The 21865-nt window shown below is 44.5% G+C and overlaps 2 protein-coding genes across 4 annotated transcripts; both read right to left on the bottom strand.

Moving 5' to 3' along the window:
- Positions 1 to 5613: 5613 nt before the first annotated feature.
- On the bottom strand, positions 5614 to 7478 carry COPS9 (COP9 signalosome subunit 9). Its single transcript, XM_023933527.2, has 3 exons — positions 7365 to 7478; positions 7222 to 7294; positions 5614 to 5905 (listed from the first exon to the last, which is right to left on the bottom strand). Exons 1-3 carry the CDS (start codon positions 7425 to 7427, stop codon positions 5868 to 5870), a joined length of 174 nt encoding a protein of 57 aa, XP_023789295.1. The 5' UTR covers positions 7428 to 7478; the 3' UTR covers positions 5614 to 5867.
- Positions 7479 to 9547: 2069 nt separating this feature from the next.
- OTOS (otospiralin) lies at positions 9548 to 20713 on the bottom strand. 3 transcript variants are annotated; one of them, XM_023933528.2, is made up of 9 exons: positions 20418 to 20710; positions 20266 to 20310; positions 19110 to 19227; positions 18665 to 18787; positions 13680 to 15059; positions 13459 to 13545; positions 12437 to 12527; positions 12063 to 12089; positions 9548 to 9967 (listed from the first exon to the last, which is right to left on the bottom strand). In XM_023933528.2, the coding sequence occupies exons 7-9, from the start codon at positions 12486 to 12488 to the stop codon at positions 9783 to 9785; spliced, it is 264 nt and encodes an 87-aa protein (XP_023789296.1). In that variant the 5' UTR covers positions 12489 to 12527; positions 13459 to 13545; positions 13680 to 15059; positions 18665 to 18787; positions 19110 to 19227; positions 20266 to 20310; positions 20418 to 20710; the 3' UTR covers positions 9548 to 9782. The 3 variants fall into 3 exon arrangements, with proteins under 3 accessions (XP_023789296.1, XP_086699785.1, XP_086699786.1); XM_086843659.1 differs by lacking the exon at positions 18665 to 18787 and having other exon boundaries at positions 20418 to 20711; XM_086843660.1 differs by lacking the exons at positions 18665 to 18787; positions 19110 to 19227; positions 20266 to 20310 and having other exon boundaries at positions 20418 to 20713.
- Between the last annotated feature and the right edge of the window lie 1152 nt (positions 20714 to 21865).

Raw genomic sequence — 21865 nt, 5'->3', positions numbered from 1 at the left:
CAGCCCCACAGCTGTCCTTTCCCTTCTGTTCCTGCCTCCTGAGGCTGCCCAGCCCTGCAGGGGTCTGCATGGGGGTCTCAGCCAGCCAAGACAAGTTTTGGGAGCAGCTGAGCATGGCCACCAATCACCCTGGGGAGTCCTTATGGCCCAGAACCTCCAAATTCCTGCATGTGGGATGGATATCAAACCTCCACCTGGCCAGCTCTGCCACATCAGGGACACATGGCCAGGATGGCCATGGCCAGGGAACTGCAGGGCACCATGGTGGCCTTGGGCTGATTTCAAGAGAGAGCAGCAAACAGGGTTTGGGGGCATAATGAGGTCCTGGGGGGTGAACTCAGGGGAGTTCCTAAGGAATCCAGCCTTTTTCCATTATGGAGTTGCTGTGGTTTTACTATTCCTCTCTGCTTCATAAACCCATGGGAGGGGAAAACCTGGCCAACACAGGCACATCTCCAAGGGTTGGGCTGGCTCCAGAGGATCACACCACATCAAACACACAAATGTCTTGTAACAAAAGAGCAAGAATGACACTGGCATGCTGGGAGGGCACAGAATCACCTGCTCTCCAACAAATCTAAGTGTTTTAGTTTGTGTTTTTTAATCACTCCTGACAGTAGATGCCTTGTACAAAGTTCTGTTTCACTATTTACTGCCTCTCTGGCTGTGGCAGGTTTAAATGGATGCTTTTCCCTTTAGAAACAAATGTACTGTAAGAGGCAGAAAGCAAGAACACTCCCCAGTGAAAGACTGAAATCACTGCACTAACAATTAGGGAGAAATAACATGAAAAGCTGGAGACAGCTGGAGAGACTGACCAGTCTCATCCAGCAGGGAAGCCATCTGTAAAAGCATCCATAGCCCTTTCAAACACAATTATAGACTGGTCCTAATTGTACTTCAACCCCATGTAATCACTTGTGCCAGTAATTAATTGGAATACAAATAGCAGCTGCACTAAACCATGAAGAGCTACAAGAAAAAGATAAATTGCTTGCAAGACATTCCTGAAGTATAAACTCACTAGAGGGTTTTCATCATGGAAGCAGGCAGAGGGATTAGGATCAAGTCTGACATTTGGCTAATCAGCCACTCTTTTTCCATACAAGAAATAATGCCATCAGATTTAAAGTCTCTGAAATACTGTGCAGGAAACCAGAGCGTGCCCAGACTGCCACATGTTTCTGACTGTACTTGTGCTGGGTGTAGGTACCTGGTGAAAAGACTCGGTTTGCCATGGGACTGTAAATCAGCAAACCCACCCTCAGCTCATCCTGGGATGATGAGCCCAGCCCACTGCTCTTTGAGAACTCTGAGATTTCCTTACATGGAGGTGCATTCATTGCCCTCCAGCCAGTCCTGGGGAAAGGAAAGGTTTATTCCCAGTGAAATGGAAGCATTAAATGTCAATATCTATTTCCTCCTGCAGGGATTCCCACCCTCAAGGCAATCTGTGGAGTCCCTCCCATAAAGCAGGACAGATTTACGGAGAGGCATCAGGGAGGGAGGCAGGGATCACACTTGAAGACAATCTCTAATTCCCTTCTGGAGTCAGGCAGGGAAGGACAGGGGGTATGAACCAACACACCCAGCTCCCTCTGAAAATCAGGACAGCACAGCTTCTCTGCTGCTTGGCAGGGATTTCCAGAGAAGCCATTCTAGCTGTGTACCACGTTTTGGCAAGTGCTGTAGGGCCAAGGTGGATCTGCCATCCCGGATGAGGTAGGGCTCAGGGAAGGTGATTCCCACAGCACAGCACCTGTACCCCGGTGATGCAGAGGCAGCTTCAGAGCAGCAGGAGACCAGGAGGCCACAGCAGGACACTGCTCAGCAAGCTGCACTGGGGGCTGAGACCTGTCCTGTGACAGGAGCCCCCTCTGAAGGGTCCTCACCAAAGCATCCCCAGCTGGGACTCCCTTGCTGGGGCAGCTCCTGTCAGCACCAGGGATGCTCTGTCACATCCCCTTGGCAATCTGTATCCCCATCACCCACCTCACACACAACATTCTCAGCTGTGCCTCTGTTTATTCACAATATTCAAACTAGAGTCCTTTCCTCCAGGAGGCTTTAAGTTTAAAAGAGTTCCTACAAGATTACCTAAAACTTTTTTCATAAATAAGCAAGAAGCATTCACAAAATAGTTCTATTTGTGAATTTTAAAAGCTTTAAAAGACACTGTTCCTGTCTCCCTCTGCTCTGGACTCCTTATAGAAGCTTGACTAATAGGTTTGTAACATGAGTCAGGATTCTAACCCTGCTGCTTGGCAAAGGCCAACTGGAACAAATATAAAAGGCAAACTAAAAAAATAAATAAACATGAAAGAAAAAAAAGATGGAAGCAAATCTTCGTGCTCAAAGCCACCCCTGCTGCCGAGGACTGACTTGCATTGTGCTCTTCCAAAATATCCCTGATGTGACACTGGCATTCCAGCCCCATCACCAACAGGGATTTCCCGGGAACAGGGCTGCACTGTCATCTGCCCAGCATGTTCTCATGTGCTGAACAACTGCACATTGAGAGCAGGAAGATGCCTGCCAGCTTCTCAACACCCTAGGGAAGCAGAAAGAAATCCATTTATTCATTTAAATGAATCCCTTCTTTATCAAGAAAAATACCTTCAATTATTGAAATAAAATATTAAAAGGAAAACTTTTCATTCTCTGGAAATTAACTCAGCAAAAAGCCACCGAGGAGATCCACTATTGCTAGGACTGAGCTTGCCCATTCCTGCTCATACGAAGAGCAGTGGAACCCTGGATATTGGATAACCTGGAAAGCAGCTCAGAAGCAGGGCTGCAGAAATGTTATGCACAGATGACAGCCAGTTTCCTTTAACATGGGCAACTTTCTCTGCCTCACAATGAGTGGATTCTTTTCAGCTCAAAACAGATTGCACATTTTTATTTCCAAAGAATGTACTGGGACAGTTTGCAGCTTCCTGCAAACAGAGCCGTGGCCTGTTGAGTGTATGAATGGAACAGGCTGACATTTAAGTGTTTTGAAGGAATTGCTTTTCATCTGTGCTGCACCACTGGCTACACCCTCCTAAGGCATTTCAGCCAAGTCCTAGGCAGGTCAGCTTTATGGATTGCCAGCTGTCCCACTGCAATTACTGAGAAAATTCACAAACCTATCCAGACTAGAGCCTTTATTTGGATGTTGAAATACTGAGCAATACCCAGCAGCTTAAAGACTAATACACATCAGTCTAAATGTGTGCATATTGCTGTTCAAACAGCCTTGCTCCCTAAGAAACACTTATTATGAGAGGTGTCAATCTCCACAAAAGGAACAGGAATCAAAGCTCAATAAATGAATTGGCCAAGGCAGTCAAATGCCCTTTACATCAATTTTTATTAGAGATTTTGACATCTTGTGATTATTTCCTGACAACAGGCTGATTGCCCAAAGACTAATTAGACCAAAAGCCTTGACAAATGGGAACACAGAAACAATGTGAAGTTGAAGGGCATTTTGTTCTTCATCTAACACCGTTCCAGAAGGGACCCAAACAAATCACAGCCCCTGATGGAAGTTTAACACCCTGACAGTCCTCTTTGGAGAGATGATGTGATACACAGCCTCAGTCTCACTGTGCAGGAGGGATCTTCATACTGCAGACAGCTCCAAGATGCAGGTTTGGTAATATCCCAACTCTGAATGTTCCTTTCATTTCATTCCAGCCCCGGAGACCCACACAGGTATGTGACTGAAGGGCAAGCTGAGTTAGCAGGACAGCAGCTGGGAATACCCAAGAACCCCCAGTACCCCCAGTGGGTACCCCAGCCAGAGCAGCATTTCCTGCACACCCAGGCACCTCATGAGATTCCACAGCGTCCTTCACAAGGACTTTGATTAACTCAAATACTTCTAAACAGATGAAGTTCCCTCCGGACAGACACACACCCCACACCTCCCAGGTGTCAGCAGTACTATTAATGCTAATTTTCTACATGTAACTCTGTTTCTGGAAACCTTCACAAAAAGGTGTGTTAGCTCTACCTTGAGTGGATAGTTATATCCTGCCAGGATGAAAACTGCTGGACCCAGGAGCATCATTTGCCCTCTACCAATTACACAGAGAGAATTCCATGTTTTGATTAGGTGAGATGAAAACCAGAACCTCTCACAATTATCACCTTCAAACCAATGTCCACTGAGGTTTTAGACATTTCTAAAGGAGAGAACACAAATCCATACTGAAGAGCAACTGTTCAAGGTGAGTTTGTATCACACAATATATTCCTGCTGCTGTAATAAAACTTAAAGCTCAAGTTTCTTACAAATTAAGGGAGCAAGTGAAAAACAAAGAAGTGTCTACTAAACATTAACAACGATGTTTAACAAACCATATTGAGGAATCAGCAAAAGTAGATAAAAGAGCACAGAAGGAGAGTTGCTTCTTGAGTTTTATTTCATCTTTTGCACCTGCTCAAAATGCTGCCTCTATTTCCTGGAAGCAACTAATTTCTCAGAACAGTTTGGAGAAAGCACAGCACCAAGGCTAGGTAAACCCATTTGCCAGCACTCCAATTGTTTTATGTTGGTCCCAGTGAGGAAAACTGGAAACCCCAGGCTCTCAGCAGAACAACACTGAAAGGGGAAGGACACTGCCTGAGCAAGGCTCTTCCTCCAGGGACACAGCACAATGTCAGGCACAAAGCAGGGTAAATGTCACTGCATGATGAAACACAGGCTGGTCAGAAATCCACAGCAACACAATCAACACACACCTAAATCCTGCTGGGTTTATTGTGCTTACAGTTTTAAACTCACTGGTTGGAACACTTACTGTTAGATTTAAGATTTCCTATTTTTTTAAGGCAAACCAAAGAAATAAAAATGTGACAGAAGTATGAAAGGGTTTCACTGCAGGTAAAATTTAAGTGAAGTGTGTAAAGAAAGATCAGTCACAGTATTAAGTCTGTGATCAATTTATGGAATACAGGTTGCATTTGAGACTACACAGGATCACACTCTTGACTCTGAAAAAAGATACTAAAAACTCACTTGTTCCTTTTATTCTGAGATTCAGTTTGGTCACTGAAGGGTAAGAATGAAACATTTTTACGTTCTGAAAACCTTATGTCAAAATCTGAACTAGTATTTCAACAGCCTGATTCACATACACTGTACCTTGTGAGCACAAGTGCATTAGCTTCTGCAGAAAAATAGAATAATTTTAGGGTTTTTTTTTCTATCAAATACAATTTCAATAATGAAATTGTATTTTTAAATCCAAGCATTCCCATAATCTGGAGTCCAAATATTTCTCTTCTTAACATATCAAGGTGAAATAACTTTTTCTGTGTTCCTTAAATTGAAAGTGAAATACTGATGGTAGCTCTCTGTCTTGAAACAAAAGACAACCCACAGTCTTCTCAGTGTGGCCAACAAATGAGTTGGACTATTCGGAACAAGCAACCATCTGATCCCAAGACAATCCTTTATTGTGGGATGAACAAAACTCTTCTAGGCAGCATGTGCCCTACTGGGTATCTTTAATGTAATATCCAAAAGCAACAGTGAATTAAATATTTAATACCAAAATAATCACTCTAAGGGAGCTCAGAAGACAGCAATTTCTGCTTTCAAAGTATAAGCCAGAGAGATGCGTGTTTCTGCAGAATTTTATTCAATAAGCACATCAGCAAATAAAATTTCCAGGAAAAACTACAGACAGCTTCCTAGAAATAACAGTTCCCTCCTTAGTTATCTTTAATCACCTTTAATATTCCCCAAGCAGTTTATACAGGTTTTTTTCCCCCCTCTGTGATATTCCCATTTTGATTAATATAATAAATAATGGACTGCACAGGAGATCCTAGAGAAAAATCCACATCTCAGCACTGCTGGACAACAAAGTTCACTGGATGTCATCGTCATCAAAGAGATCTTCAAAATCTAGTTAGGAAAACAAGACAAAAATTAACTTCAGAAGTTTCAATGTTACAAGTGCACATGCAAGTATAGTACTTTGTTCTTTGGATTAAGGACAGAAATAAAGGTGAATTCAGTGATTGAGAGTAACTACACCGTCAATGTAGCATCAGGGAGATGATTTTGCAGATTAACGAATTGGGATTTGTGTTAAAAACCCCTTCCTCAAAAAACATTTAATTGCTTTTAAAGTGCCAATAACATTTCTGTCTCAGAACACGTCTCCCAATAGCAAAATGGTTCTACTCACCTTGGGAATTACTCCTAACTACTCAGCTTTGTATCTTCTTTGTATACTGAACATAAACTGATCACCTAACTGAACACAAGTCTTTATTCTTACAGAAGGACGTTTTCAACTACCGTACAATGAACTGAGGACAAATCCTCATTTAGAAGAGCCCTAAACGATCAGTGGAATACAATATCACAGTGTGATGGTAGAAATATATGGAAATAGCTACTCCTGAATATGCTGGCTTCAACAGATAGCTGAGTGTCCCCCACAACTGCTGGAGTAGAACTGCCTTTTACTCCTGTATTTAAAGTCTTGAGCAAAATGAGAAACGTACTTTATTTTGGAATTAACACTACCACAGCAAGCAGATTTAATAACATCTAAAACTCACTGTTGCAACGTCTAAATGTATTTCTTCAGAAGCATAAAAACCCCTTTAGCAACCAAGTGCAGCACTGTGCTGTGTATTATACCCCTAAAGGCCTGATATGTATCTCCTCTCTCTCAAAGAAGCTGTAAATATCTTCGTACAGCCTGAGAGAATTGGGATTGTTCAGCCTGGAAAAGAGAAGCTTCAGGGTGGCCCAAGTGTAGCCTTTTAGTACCCGAGGGAGCCCACAAGGAAGACTGAGAGACTATTTACAAAGGGCCTGGAGTGGCAGCACATGGGGGAATGGCTTCAAATTGACAGAATGTGGCTTTAGGTACTTGAAAAAAACTCTTCCCTGGGAGGGGTGGTGAGGCACTGGAATTGTCCAGAGAAGCCCACATTTTCACACGTACTTGCGCTGTTTAACATAAGCTATTTGTTACGTGAACAGCCCAAGGTATTTTCCCCTGTAGCGATTAACACGCTCTGACTCCCGGGAGAGGAAAGCCCCGCATTTTACCGCTCCCACCTGCATCACCTGGCACCGAAGCGCTCTCACACCGCTCCCCAGAGATGTGGTTAGCGACAAGTTTAGCGACCAAAGGCACCAAAGGCAGAGAGAGAAGGCAGGCGAGGCGTGCTGAGCTAACCCCGGAGCACTGCGGTCCTTACCGTTGAAGAAGTCAGCGTGCACGGCTTTCTCGTTGGCGGCCAGGTCCATCAGCAGCCCCGTGCTTCCCCCTGCCTGCGAAAGCAGCCTCTGAGCGCCTCCGCGCCGTGTCACCGCAGCCCCGCCACCGGAGCACCCGCCTCACCTCATCCAGGTCCACGTAAGGGCCGGCTCCCTCAGGGAACATCTCGTCCACCGCCGGCTTCATGGCGCCCGCTCCGCGCCGTCACTTCCGCCGCCGGAGCGGAACCGCGGGGCCGGGGCGGAGCGGAGCCGCGGGGCCGGAGCGGAACCGCGGGGCCAGGGGGAAGCGGAGCGGAGCCGCGGGGCCGGAGCCGAGCCGCGGGGCCGGAGCGGAGCCGCGGGGCCGGAGCGGAGCCGCGGGGCCGGAGCCGAGCCGCGGGGCCAGGGGGAAGCGGAGCGGAGCCGCGGGGCCGGGCCGGGCCGGAGCGGGGCCGCCCCGCGCGGGCCGCACCGGCGCCATGGCGAGCGGGCCGCACCGGCGCCATCTCGTCACCCTCAGCCCCCTCAGGCCTCGCTGAGGGGACATTCCCCTGGCGTCTCTCAGGTTTTTGGAGGATGCAGCCTCCTTTTTATCCTAAAATAAAAAGGATATCCCTTCCAAAGAGGGGCTGCAGCTGTACTGGCGGCCCTTGCCGCCCCCAAACTGGAGGCACTGGTTCAATAATTCCTATGCACTCCTCTACACAGAGAGCTGGCTCCCGAGACGGAGCTGAGAGCATCAGCTGTAAAAACAAACAAACAAAACAAAGCTTCCAAAGCCCTGCAACAGAATGGAGGAGTTTATTGTGTCACACAGAAGCATCAATTGTAAAAAAGGGATTAATTTTGTCAGGAAAATTAATCTACAAACACCAGAGGTTTATGTCTAAAAAAGGAGGCAGAGGAGTCCTTTTACTTTTTTCGAATAAAGGGAGAGGCAATGGGGCATTCCCCTGGGGTCTCTCAAATTTTTGGAGGGCACAGCCTCCTTTTTATCCCAATTTCCCGGCTCCATGTCCTTCTCTCTTTCCCCATTGCCTGAGTGTTATAAATGCATATCATATTACTGGCTTTTTGCAAATATTATAATGAATGTTTTATGTATAAGATCAGAAAATTTTGTTGTATTAATATAGTTTCCTTTATTTCTGTTATTGATGAAACTTAGAAATAGTGGTATAAAACATATATGTTAGGCTATAACATGATATTAAACCAGAAACAACTTTTTTGTTTATATAATCCAGAGACTAAAAAAGAAAATAGTCAGAGACCCCCCCTGCATCCTAAGATTATCTTGTTCAGATGAAGACAAGCAATTCTCCGAGCCCTCCAAAGGAAAAATTTATGGCACCCGTTATCGAAGGACATAAAACCAAGTGGTGCCAAGAAGATTAATCTATTGAGAAGGGGAGGGGCAAGGAAGAACTAAACAGAAGAACACCAAAAATCCCAAGAAGAATGTCTGAGTATGTATGAGAATTTATGGATGTGTAGTAGGGTTCTGTTTTTAAGGGACAATCCTTTGTTAGTAAGGTGTGCTCTCTTGGCTGAATGCAGAGACACCCGGCCCTATCTGTATACTTTATTGTTATCCCCTAATTGTCTTTTATTAAACATTTACACTCTATAAAAAATATGTGAACCCTGTTTTTCACATGAGATACTTGAGAGGTACAGACTTCCTGGAACACCTGGTACCTAAGATTCCCCTCTAATCTATAACCCTCCCTCTTAATTCTTAACTCTTGTGGAATTTTATGGTGTTTCCCCGGTGTCCCTTTCACTCAATCAATGGAATCCATTCCATTGTTTCTGTTATCCCTCAGTGATAGTTTCATCTTACCAGCAGACCCACAGGTTGTTTGGAAAGACAACCCCATAATTCCTCTCATTTTGGAGCCTGAAATGCTGCACGTGGCTCCAGTGGCACCTTCAGTGCAGGTGTGTTTGCTGGCAGTCAGGTTTGTTCACTCAAGCAACAATTGGAAAGATTCCACTGATGGATGAAATGGAAAAAAAAAAAAAAGATATTTACCTTTACAAACAAACTGTAGGATTGCTGATAAATGAAATTGGATATTGAAAGATGGAAGAGATAATGGGGAAACAGCATAAATTCCTAAGAATTAAAAATTAAGAGGGAGGGTTGTACATGAGAGGGGAATCTTAGTTATGGGAAGTCTGTACCTCTCAAGTACCTCAGCCAATGGGGAAAGAGAGAGGGACACGGAGCCAGGAAATTGGGATAAAAAGGAGGCTTCGTCCTCCAGAAATCTGAGATACCCCAGGGGAATGCCCCATGGCCTTTCCCTTTATTTGAATAAAGTAAAAGGACTCCTCTGTCTCCTTTTTGGACATAAACCTCTGATGTTTGTGGATTAATTTTCCTGATACACCCGTGCAAAAAATGGTAATAAAGAGACTCATTGAAACCATAAAATGCTGCACATGACCGTGGTATGACAGAGCAGCTGGAGGCAGCCCAGGGGTGTTCTCTGGCAGACAGGTGCTCACCCAAACACCTGGGCAGCAGCTCTGGCAAAGCTGGCCGAGACACTCAGCGCTCCTGGTCACGCACGTGGTAGCCAAGGTGGCTCCCAAAAGGGAACTGGGCAAAGAAGGCTCTGGCCATGTCATTGATCCTGCTGTAGGCTCCCAAGGTCCGGAAATATTCCACGTAGGACCAGAAGTCATTGGATGAGAAGGGCCAGTACGGCAAGGCTGCGCCTTGCTGGTAGAGATCTAAAAAAAATCCAACCAAAATTAAATATTGCAGTTAATATTGCAGATATAATATGAAGCACTTTTGTTGAGAAGTTGGGCTTGGAGCTACCACCATGGTTTGGGGTTGTCAGTTCCCTCTGGGTGCTGGTGTGCTCCTCTGGCAGGAGAGAGGAAGGAGAGCCATTGATCCCTCTCCATGACCCACTCTGCAGTAAATGGAGCCGGTATTCCCTGCTCCAGATGCACCAGGAGTGCCAGACTGGGACAAGATGGGGAACAGGAATGAAGGGACACACACATTTACACCAATTCAAGAATTCATCAGGCTGGTTTAATTTCTAGAAGGCTGCTGGTTATTTCAAAGTGAGGAACGATTGCAATCGAAAGCCATTTTTCCTCATTCCACATAATTTGCTTTGCCTGATATAAAAATATAAGGAATAAGGCACCACCTTCCATGGCATGTCCCTGCAGCTGACCACACTGCCCACAGAACTCCCAGGGACTGGGGCCATACTTCCCTGATATTGCCTGGAACTGCAGAGTTGTGCCCCTTCTCAAGGGACTGTAGGAAACAAACTGAGGGATGGAGAGGAAAGGCTTTGCCACTCAGGAGACAGCTGCTACATCTGGGGTTGCTCTAGCAGTATCAGAATGTGATACAATCATTGAAACAAAATTTACAGTTCAGCAGGAAAACAAAAACCGGTTCTCAAAATACAGGAGCCGATCACACTTGGGCCCAAATGTGGGCAAACAGAGAAGCATATATAAAATGTAAACAGCAGCTGATACCACAGCCACAAATGTCTTTCTGTGCAGCAAAGCTAACACAGTATTTTATTTTGGTTTGAAGCCCATTTAGATGAAAGTCTTTCAACTCAGCTTGGGGCCGGGGTCTTTAGCAGGAATTAAGAGCCTTCAACAATCCTGTAGTCAGACTTTAATTTTACAGAGTAAAGTTTGTAACGTGCAGGCACAGATGGCACATAAAAAAACCAAATGAACCAGCCAAGTGCTGTCTGCAGAGGAGAACTCATTGTTTATACCACCTGACCTCAGATTCACTTTGCAGGCTGCTGCTTGGCCCAGTGTGAAAGAGAACAATAATTGCTGGTAATGAGAGCTACAGGACACTGCCTGAACAGGGTTCTAATTCTAGATTGATGCAGACTCTCCTGACTGCCACAAAAGTTGCCATAAAAATATTTGATGTACACAAACACAGATGATGTATTAAAAACATTTTAGAGATTATATATTAAAAAGATTTATTTCTAAAGAAACAGAATAGAGTGTGTGGGGGGGAAAAGGTTTGAATTTTAAGTAATCATATTAGACCTCATTGTGTATTTATCCTGTTCATATCTGTTATAATACTCTGCATATTTGTGCACTGGAGATGCTGCTGGCTGTCCTCTGGTTAACTGAGATGTACACCAGCAGTACTTGGTTAGTGCAGATACTTCTCTGCAACTTTGTTTTCAGACAGAATTCTGTCTGAAAAGGCAAAAAGAAGTTAAACAATAGAATCATCAGTAAGCCAGTTTAAACATCATTAGGGTGTTGAGGTTTTTTTTAATCAACAGCAAACACTAATCCAATGGACTAATCACACAAAGTGATGAGAACCACAGGGTAGCTGTGCTAAGGGGTTTATTCCAACATTTCTCTAATTGGATTCATGGCAATTTGTAAATTTTAAGCTTTTTATCATGAAAGTCAGTATCTGTTGCCTAAAAGCAGAAACACATACAGCATTATTGTTCAGGACACACAAAATTCTCAGATGTCCATTTATAAGTCTGGTGCTTTCCAGTTAGGATTTTGTACAACAGAATTAGTGACTTGACTGTAATCCCTTTTCATTTTAAGACTGGAAATTAGCTCCATTATTATACATTAATATGTCACCACCTTTTAATAAATTATAAAGAATTTTTTTTAATTCACTATTCTTTTTCCACCAGAACTAACTGAAAGCTTTTCCATAGTCCACTAAGGTTAATAAGCATTCCCGCCAAAGTCACTGCTGGGCATCAAATCTGGGAGTTACAAATTAGTATCCTAATTATTAGTGACACAAAGGAAATAAAAACACATTAGGAATTACCATCTCCATCCTGGATGGATCGGGCATCTGTAAATAAAGAGGAAACACATCAGTACCAGCTCCTGCACAGAAAGACTTTCTGTTAACCAAACATTTTCCATGTATAACTAGAAGCTCACAAGTTCTTTAATGCCCACATAGGACCCTCTGTGTAGCCAAAAGATTTTTGTTTCTTGAAGAGCAGAGTGAGGAATTCCCTGTTTGCAATCAGTCACCGCTACAAACCAACTTAGTGTGGCTGTTAGTCAGAACTCACAGCCTGAACAGCTGGGATTAATATATCAGCAACACTAAAAAGAAGATACTGTATTTGTAACAAATTATTTCTGGCCACTTGAAAAAATAAACAAGAATAACTTCAGTAGTAATCTTACCTGTTAGCATGATCATCAGCATACAGAAGAATAACAAGCCAGTAAATGTCATCTTGTCTTCAAGAAACTGCTCGTGTTTCCAAAAAGTGATCTGTACAATTGAAGATTATTACAAGAGTTTAATAATTTTGCAAACTCTATTCTTGTTTTAACAGAAGAATACATTCCAAAATAGATTCTAGTTACTAATTTAGGCATAACAAAATCCAATAACATTGCTTAGAGTTTCTAAAGTTCAACACAGCGTATTAAAAGACCATCAGTCCTGAAATGTGTATTGATATTTTGGTTTTAGATGGCATAAATCCAAAAGGTACCTCTGAACTTGCATGAAATCAAGTGTCTTTGGAAATGTTTGATTTTTTGGCTAATTTCACTTTGGAAATTACCTCTCTCGTTTCTTTTCTTTTCTTCTTCTTGCAGCTCTGAGTCAGCTACAAAACTCTAAAAGGACTTTCATTGCTATAAAATAGCAGTGATTTGTAAGGAAGGGTGGGAGGGAAACGTCACTGAGTTACTACACCAATCTGATTTTGTCTTCTTCAGGTATTTTAACTGCTCACATTTGCATTATATTTCAGCACTGCCCATGGAAGAGACAATGGACAGTTTCTGAGAGGAACTCAGAATCAACTTTGGCAATAACACTTGTTTTTGTAAGATAAAGGGAAAAAATCCAGAAGCAAATTCAGTGATTATTACAGTTGCTGCCCTCCTGGTTTTCTTTTTGGCCCTTTAGACAAATAGATTTTCAAAAACATTAGCTGAGCAAACTGCTAAAAGGATACTGAATTCTCTCTCCATCTCATCACAAATCCTAAAAATACTTGACAGTGATTTACATTCTTACACAGGATCCTTAAAATCTAGACTTTAAAATGTAGCCAGGCACGGAGTGCCCACTAAGATCCATTAGTTACAGCAAGTAAAGAGGGAGGTCCCTGAGGACTGCAGCCATGCTGATGCTGCAGGTGCCTTCAGAGGGTCGATGAGGTGCATTGAAATGCATTTTCACATTATACCTATTTCCTGGAAAGATTCCTCTCCCACACCAAGCAGGTGCTTTGGGCTCCAGCAGGTTGCTGTATGGATCCAGCAGTTTGAGAAGCCTGAAGGGGAGACACAGTTTGGAGAATATTCAGTTGGCTCGTGCATCTTGATTGATTTTCATCCAGCACAAAACCCCTGATAGCAGCAGCTGTGGTCAGGGACTAAGGTGTAGCAGAAAGTGTTTGTGACTCACAGGAAGATTGGGGATTTCCTTGCTTCTGGGAGATGTGGCAGTTCAGGCCATCTTGCCAAACCTCCAGCTACTTCCAGATGGCTCCTCTCTTGCGAGGAGCTACTGAGATGCCAGTGCAGAGCTCACTGTGCACGTTCATGCTGTGATATCTGACTGTACAGATGCTGATCTGAGCTGCACTCTCTTGCTGGGCATTTTCAGTTGCCTTTATGATCGACAAAATCATTTCTCTGTGTCAGTTCTAGACACCTGCATATCCCAGCTGCATGTGTGGGTCCTGACATCGGTGTCTTTGCTGTAGCACATCCACCCATCTGCCACAGGAGCACAGGGGAAATCTGTGCACTCACAAAGCTCTGGAGCAGAGAGAGCCAGGTGAGTGGCCTTGCAGGAGGACCCAGCTTGGCTGGAGTTTGTTCCTGTCTACACACAGAGTTAGATAGTTTTGCCAAGAATTAATTCAAGATGTTCTGAATAAGGGAAAAAGGGTGCTTTGTAGCACACTAGGCTGTGCCAAGTCTTGTGGAGGCTGAAAAGAAAAATATTATGAAAGCAGAACCCATTCCATCTTTGAAAGGCTTTAATCCTCCTGCTAAATATAGATTTCCTAGGCCTGTAGGAAGGCTCCCTCCATGAGCCACGCTCTTGCAGCACCTCAGCCCACTCACCTGGGTTGCAGCAGCTGTGGGTGGGAAAAGGCACTTCCTTGGAGTCCTGTGCTGCATCCATGTACCTGGGCCCACCAGCACTGCCTACAGAGCCAAGCTTTCCCTTTCACTGCCTAGTCTGCATATCCTGCTCCAATAAAAAACCAGAAGCACTGAGATGTGCTGATACACACACAAAACAGTCATCAGCTGTAATTAAGTAATTGTCATAAAGCTACTTTTGTGCACATCCATCAGTAGCTTCTTGTTTTGGCAGTTGATAAATCAGGTGTAGTTCCAAGTGGGAGGTGAGAGAACATGTTTTAGATGATGACAAAGGAGAATAATGATGCTCCAGATGCAGCCACATCCTGCTGCTCTCCTCTTGAGATATTGACAGTGTTGTAGGGGGATGACAAAGTCCCAGACATTATCAGATTCAGGGTCAATCTGGTCACAACATGCTCTGCTCCAGCCCTGGATGATCTTGGGAAGATTCCCACAGCTATTGGGCTGACACACACCTTTGCACTTATCTCCTTTACACCTCCTTATTCTCTCTTTTGAAGCTTGTAGTTACTTCCAGAGCCAGGAGGATCACTGATGTGATGTTGTGTGACAGTCTTCTAACGATTACATGCTTGCAATTTAATTCAAGTCAAAATTTTCCACTTGCCTAGTGCACATATTGGAGATGTGAATAAATTCTCAGGGTTTCCATGCTAAAGCAGACCTAGGAAATTATAAAAAGAGGATAAGACTTAGCATTGAAAACAACTTGCATCACAGGATGCACCCTCTTCTATCAACACTTGTGTTGCTGTACATGACTACTTGTCCCAGTTGGGTCTGTTTTAAACACAGCCTTGGAACAGAGAAAAAACTGATGAGTTCTCATCAGCTGCTTGAAGGACTGTGCCTGATGGGTTCAGTGTGCCAAGCAGTGCACAGTGTGCTCTCTGGCTGGTCCCAGAACACACGGTGCTCTGACTTGGAGCATTTATAACACCCTGAAAGCACATTCATTTCACCCCCCCTCCTTTTTTTCTTTTTTTCCCTTTTCTTTCTCTAGGAGTACTTTCCTTTTTCCAAGCTCAACACAGAGGGCAATTAAAATAACAGCACTGGATGTCCAGCACAAGTGCTGGCATGGATCACTTAGCAGAGCCCTTTGCTAATAGTTGCTGCCCTGCAGGCTTCTTCACTGCTGAGCAGTAATTGGAGATGCCGTGGTGCCCACAAAAGCAAATCTTGCTCAGCAGCAGCCACATTTCAGCAGACACTACAGCACTTAACAGGGCAGCTGCTTAATGAGTTCGGTGTCTTAATTTCTACTTATTCTAGAAAGAAATTTACTGTTCTCCTTTTTTCAGAACAGTCCATTAGCTCAAAAAGCTGTTATTCCTGCTGACAAGAAGTGCTCTGGGTTCTGTACTCCAAAGTTTGCATAAAGTTTTTTAGCTGAGGCCATTCACTCAGAAAAGCTTTGCTACACGATAGAAAGGGCTGTTGTTTTTTCCTACCCACCCATCCCAGGAGGATCCAATCAATATGTACTTTCTGTAGATGGCTCTCAAAGCCAGAAAATCCCACACAGAGCTGTGTCAGAGACAGAAATCAATCGGAGCACAGAGGACATTCCTTTGGGAATTGGGGAATGCAATTTGGGCAGCACAGGTGTTTGTGTGACTCAATGGGGAGCAGTCCTGGAGCTGCCAGCCTGCCTTCAGATGAGCCTCTTACTAACGGGCTGCTTTACCCAGAGCCAAGCCCTGTGGAGCACTTCAGCTCTCCTTGTCGATTAACTTGAAACAAAGATAAAGGAATACATAAAAGCAAGTTTATGGATGCCTTTGTTTTCTCAATAGCTATGTTAGACTGGTATCACACAACAAAAAACAAAATCTATAATCCTCCAAGCACTGAAAAAAGCCCTGTACATAGTTTTAAAAAGCCCAAATATTTCCTATTGAATCAATAGACTAAAGCAAATGCATGCAGAGCTCCATAGGAACTTATTTAAAAACTAAATAGGACTTACAGATGCATCTGAAGTGCTCTGCCCTTGAGCTGAGAAGACAAAATGTTCCCCATAGGGCTACAACACTTCTGTACATCAGAAACAACTAATGACAGTGATATATTGACCATCCTAAAAGCAACAAACAACAAATGTTTGATTATTTCTTCCAGCAATTTGCTCAAATAATACAGGTCAAAAGGAGATTCCTGTGACTAGAATATGCTTTGCTCAGACACGTGTAAGGACATCACAGTACCAACAAGCTGAGTAACAAAGTGACTAGTAAATGTAAAAGGAGGTACCTGTGCAAATTTCTCCCACTTTCAAGGCATGTGGTTTCTGATCATTCCCACTAAAACTAGATTTGGAGCTGCCAAAGGCAGTTCTGGTATAATGTCCTTTAATGCTTAGTCATAGGCAAAAAGACAAATCAAATAAGAAAACAGAAAACAAAACCCATAAAACATTATTTTGCCATTCTGCCAATTAGTCCCATTTTGAATATTGCCTGCATTATTGGTCTCACATAACAGAAGGTCATGATTGAACAAGACCAGACAGAAAGAAGAGTGTGAGGGAAATCAGCAGGCAAGGATCAGCTAAAGCAGACTGGGACTCTTCAGGCCAGCAAAATGATGGCAAGACCTTGATTTCTACCAAGAGCTACCAAATTAGTCTGGCAACAGCTTATTCAAAACAAAAGGTGGGGGGATTTGATACAGTTAAGCTGTGGAATGTCTTATCATGATGTATTGTCAACTATACAGTGTTCTGGCTGCAGTGTCTGAGCCTGGCTGGGAGCAGAACTGCTCTGCACTTTTGCTCTGTCTCACTCCTCTGATACCCTCTGCTGCTGGGCCAGGTGAGCTCCCAGGCTGACCCTGTGCTTGATCTTACAGTCAGTTTTACTGAAATATGACATATTTCCAGTTCTTGTGAACAGACAGCTTTCCTGCCAGCAAGTGGTTTGATCATCCTGATAATCACAGCCCCTGGAAGCAATTGAAGGGAGACATAGCAGATGGATTTGGATAGTTACAAAACCATTAACAGAATAACTGCAGTGTGATTAGAGATAGCCCAGTGAAAATGAACCACTTGCAGATGTACCAGAGCTAATTGTGAAGGTCAGAGTTACAAACCATAGAGTTAAGGAACAGCTCTACACTTAAATCAATCACACTTAAGAACCAGCAAGTAAGTGCATCTGTTCACATTTATTTCAACTGATCATTTTAACCTCTAGCTAAAGAAAGGTTGTATTTGTACACAAATGAAGTGCCAGGGTTCACAGGTAGCAGGCAGTGCTGCATGCAGCAGCAGGAACTGAAAGCAAGGGAGAGGAACAATTATACTGGCATCAGGACTGGTGCAGCTTGGCTCCCAAGGAGCTGATCCCAGTGCCACTCCCCACGAGCATCCTCAGCTCTCCCCCACTGTCCCTTTTCCCTCCCAGGGCAGCACTGCCAGCTCCAAGCACCAGGTTTGGCTTTCCCCAGGGTCCATGCAACGCTGCTGGCACAACACAGCAGGCTGGTGCTCCTGCTCACCAGTCAAGCAGATGTTCCTGAGCCAAAAAAGAACAGCTGCTCGCTGGCTTCTCCCCTCCTATCACCACTGACACCAACAAATTTTTTCTACTATCCATCTGCAAATTGTCACATGAATGACAGGAACCTCACTCCCAGCCTGCCACCAGAGTGGGTTAGGTTTTGCTAACATTTCAAACTGTTTTTGCTATAGGTGAAATGGAGCATTAGAGCCAACAAGTCCACTTGCTTTCTTGCATGTTGTTTCCTCAGGAGACACCGTTGGCAATGCCTGCCAGCCCCACAGAAGGTAGGTGGCAGTGAGAAGCACTGGCTTCCAAGAAATTCTGCTGCAGGGACAAAGAGGCAGCAGCTGTATTCTGGCAGCAGAGCATCCAGGACTTGTTCTTGCCCTTCCTGAACCCACATCAGGCCTTAGCTCATCCAAGGCACCTTTTTGGATAAATTGTTCTGCTCTTTGCTTTAGCCTTATTCAGCTATTCAGCACAGCCACAGATGACTGAATTCAGGAGGGAATGTAATAAACTGGTCATAAACTGACAGGTTTATTCAAGAACCCTCAGGAGAGGATATATTTTTCCCGTTGCCATTAAGGTTAGATGTATCATAGCAATAACCTCCACCATTTTGAAATATACTCACAATATTTCCAAATTGATTGAATGTTCCAGCTACACTTAAGCTATTAAGCCATCAGCAGCTGTTTATTGTTTTCATTTCACAGAGATGTTCCCTTAAATAAAAGTGCATTAAATATTTAATTACCAAAGTTAAGATTTCAGTAGGATAAAGAAGCTTCTTTATACCCAGGTCCTTTTCTCCTCTTTGATTCATATGCCAAGGCTACCTCAATATCACCAGTTCTACCTGTCCACAAGCAGCTCTGCCCTAGGGACAACAAAATTGATTAACCAGATTGATGAAGAGATGAGCTTGATTACAAAAAATCCATCACAAATGTGAGCAAGTTGCCAGTATATTTGATACCAGCAATCAATGAGACCTGTTAGTGGCTGTATCACTGCAGCAGTTGCCAGACCAAAAGCCACACAGGCTTTGCTACAGGCAAGGTACCTTAGCAAACCCAAGCAACGCCACAAGTGGGTCTGGAAAGAATTGTTCTGTTTATCCATTTTACAAAGGATTGCTGTTTTAAAGACTGTCAGGGTGAAGACTATCAGTGACCATGCCAAAAGGAAACAGCACTTACCTTCTGCCCTAGGTTTTCTGGGTAACAGTGATCAGTACTAACACTGCAGCTGGAGAGCAAACCCCGCACAACTCCAGGAGCTTGTAAATTGTGGTTACTCAGATTATTGCTTTATATACTGAAAGCAGAGATTAGATTTATAAATTACTGGCCTTAGCAAGCAACTTTACAGAGATTGTTTCAGGTTCTAGTTTGGACTGATATGCTAAACTCCAGTGCAGTTGAACAAGACTGAACCTATTAGATCAAGGCCAAATAAATTAAACTTTAAAACAGCATTGTAGACACTCAAATTCCTTGATGCACCCAGCTAAACACAGGGAAAGCAGTTCTTGCTGCAGCATTTATTGGTATGTAGTTTGTAATTTGATGATCACTGCCCATGTTTGACACATGATTTTGCAGTCGGTGTGCATCTGACCTTGTCTGGCGGCTCAGACTATGACCTGCCTCACCGTCCAGTTTAATGCCATTTTTGTCACCATTACTGAAGTTTAGCCGTACGTGTGGGCAGGACAGCGTTCCCAGGCTCCTGGCAGGGAGCTCGCTTCATTCCCAGCACTGGCAGGGAGCTCGCTTCACTCCCAGCACTGGCAGGGAGCTCGCTTCACTCCCAGCACTGGCAGGGAGCTCGCTTCACTCCCAGCACTGGCAGGGAGCGGGGCCAGCCGCGCCCGCTGCACTGCGGGCTCTGCCGGGGCTGCTGAGCGGGGCTGCGGCTCCCTCTGCTGTCCCGGGATCCCTCTCGGACACCCGGGCTGTTCCCAGCACAGCCTGACAGCCTGTGACACACCTCTGCTGTCCCGGGATCCCCCTCAGACACCCGGGCTGTTCCCATAGCCCCAGCACAGCCTGTGACACACCTCTGCTGTCCCGGGATCCCCCTCGGACACCCGGGCTGTTCCCATAGCCCCGGTACAGCCTGACAGCCTGTGACACACCTCTGCTGTCCCGGGATCCCCCTCGGACACCCAGGCTGTTCCCATGGCTCCAGCACAGCCTGTGACACACCTCTGCTGTCCCGGGATCCCTCTCGGACACCCGGGCTGTTCCCATAGCCCCGGTACAGCCTGACAGCCTGTGACACACCTCTGCTGTCCTGGGATCCCCCTCGGACACCCGGGCTGTTCCCATAGCCCCAGCACAGCCTGCCCACCTTTAACACACTTGCAACTTGAATAAACCCGGGGTAAAACTTCAGCTGCAGCACGAGATAGATAAAAAGCAGGAGAAAAGGTGAAAACCACATTTCAGCAGATTACTTCTGTGACTGAAGGATGTATCAGTTTATTCTTTGTGCAGACTCACCTTTATAGCATCAAAGGTGGGAAAACAACCACTGCCACATTCCCAAATCTCCTTCTTCCCCCAGCTAGGCTGCACGAGTCCTTATAGGAAAGCTGTACTCATGCCATCCTGCTATGGATTAGGGCCTCAAATATACAAGCAGGAGCCATAAAACAGAAACACTCATAACTCTGGTAGAGCCAAAGAATAACACCCCCAAAAAAGAGAGTCTAGGGTTTGTGGCTCTGGGCTGAGTTTAAATGTTTCCTGGCACCATGGGCAGGAGTGTGGGAGGAAGCTACAGGTGAAGCTGCTCCAGGCTTTTAGGGTGTATTAGTGCCCTCAAGCTCCCAGCAATGTGTTTGTCAGTTAAAGGGAAAACTGCTGAATTTTTTGTAGGAAAGATAACAGGAGAGGAACAGTAAGGGCAATGTTGCTGGCAAAGCTCTGTAAAGCATTTCTTGGCAAACAGATTCAGCTCCTGCTATTGCTCATGTCTGCCTGTGTGACCCTGGAGAACAATGAGGATACTTACAAGTTTATCAATACATTTAATCTACAGCCATGATCATATCTATTTTTAAACCCTTTAAAATGTGCTGAATTTTAAACTCACCTTGACTTGTGGCTTATAGTACTGGTGGGAGCTTAAGACAGGAATAATAACTAAATGGACTGCCTAGGGACTGAATCAAGGTGATTTCTCTTTGTTGTCCAAGCTTCTATGCCTGTGATCCCTCCTGTCACCTTCCCAAGGCAAATGTCTGTGAATTATATTAGAAGGCAAAGGGTACAAAGTGCTGCAGCTGCCAGGGTGTGGTGGCTGGTCTCACTTGGGACAATTGGCAGAAACTGGGCAGGCACTGTCAGGTGTTCTTGGGAGAGAAAGGCAGGAGTTTTTCCTTTAATGATTTATTCTTACCAGTGCCTTGATTTTCTTGGTCTGAGCAACATGTGCACAGTGGTGCATCCCAAACCTCCCTTCCCTTGAGCACTGTGTGTCTGTGCAAGGCAGCTGGTGCCCGAGTGCTCTGCTCCCCGTTTCCTTTAGGAGAGGAGTGAAGTGACTCCTGCACCAGCACGTGCAAAGCACAGCTGTCGTGAAAGAGTGGTTCAGGTTGCTTAAAGAATCACTGACAAAGGTATCAGCAAAATCAGGTTATTGTTAAAATGAAAATGTGACAGAGTTTATTGACAAAGTTCACTCTGTTGCTTACTAGATGGTTAAAGCGCGCAGAGAAAAATTGGACTAAAACCTGAAATCAATCTATTTAAAATCAACAAAAAAGTATCTACCTGGAGGATAGGGATAAGAAAAGGGTAAGGATAAGAAAGAATAAGGGAGACCCTCCTGTTCAGTTACAATCTCAGGGTGAACACCCTTGCCAAACTTGGCTCTGGACCTCACCAACAATTCAGGCCTAAAGGTTTTAATAGCACTCACACTTAATAGCGCTTAATCGAGAGCT

The sequence above is a fragment of the Cyanistes caeruleus genome, chromosome 10 (assembly GCF_971803275.1).
Source record: "Cyanistes caeruleus chromosome 10, bCyaCae1.hap1.1, whole genome shotgun sequence".
In the NCBI taxonomy this organism is placed as follows: Eukaryota; Metazoa; Chordata; class Aves; order Passeriformes; family Paridae; genus Cyanistes; species Cyanistes caeruleus.
The sequence above is the reverse complement of the archived record's forward strand: the minus strand, read 5'-3'. Positions and strand labels throughout refer to the sequence as shown.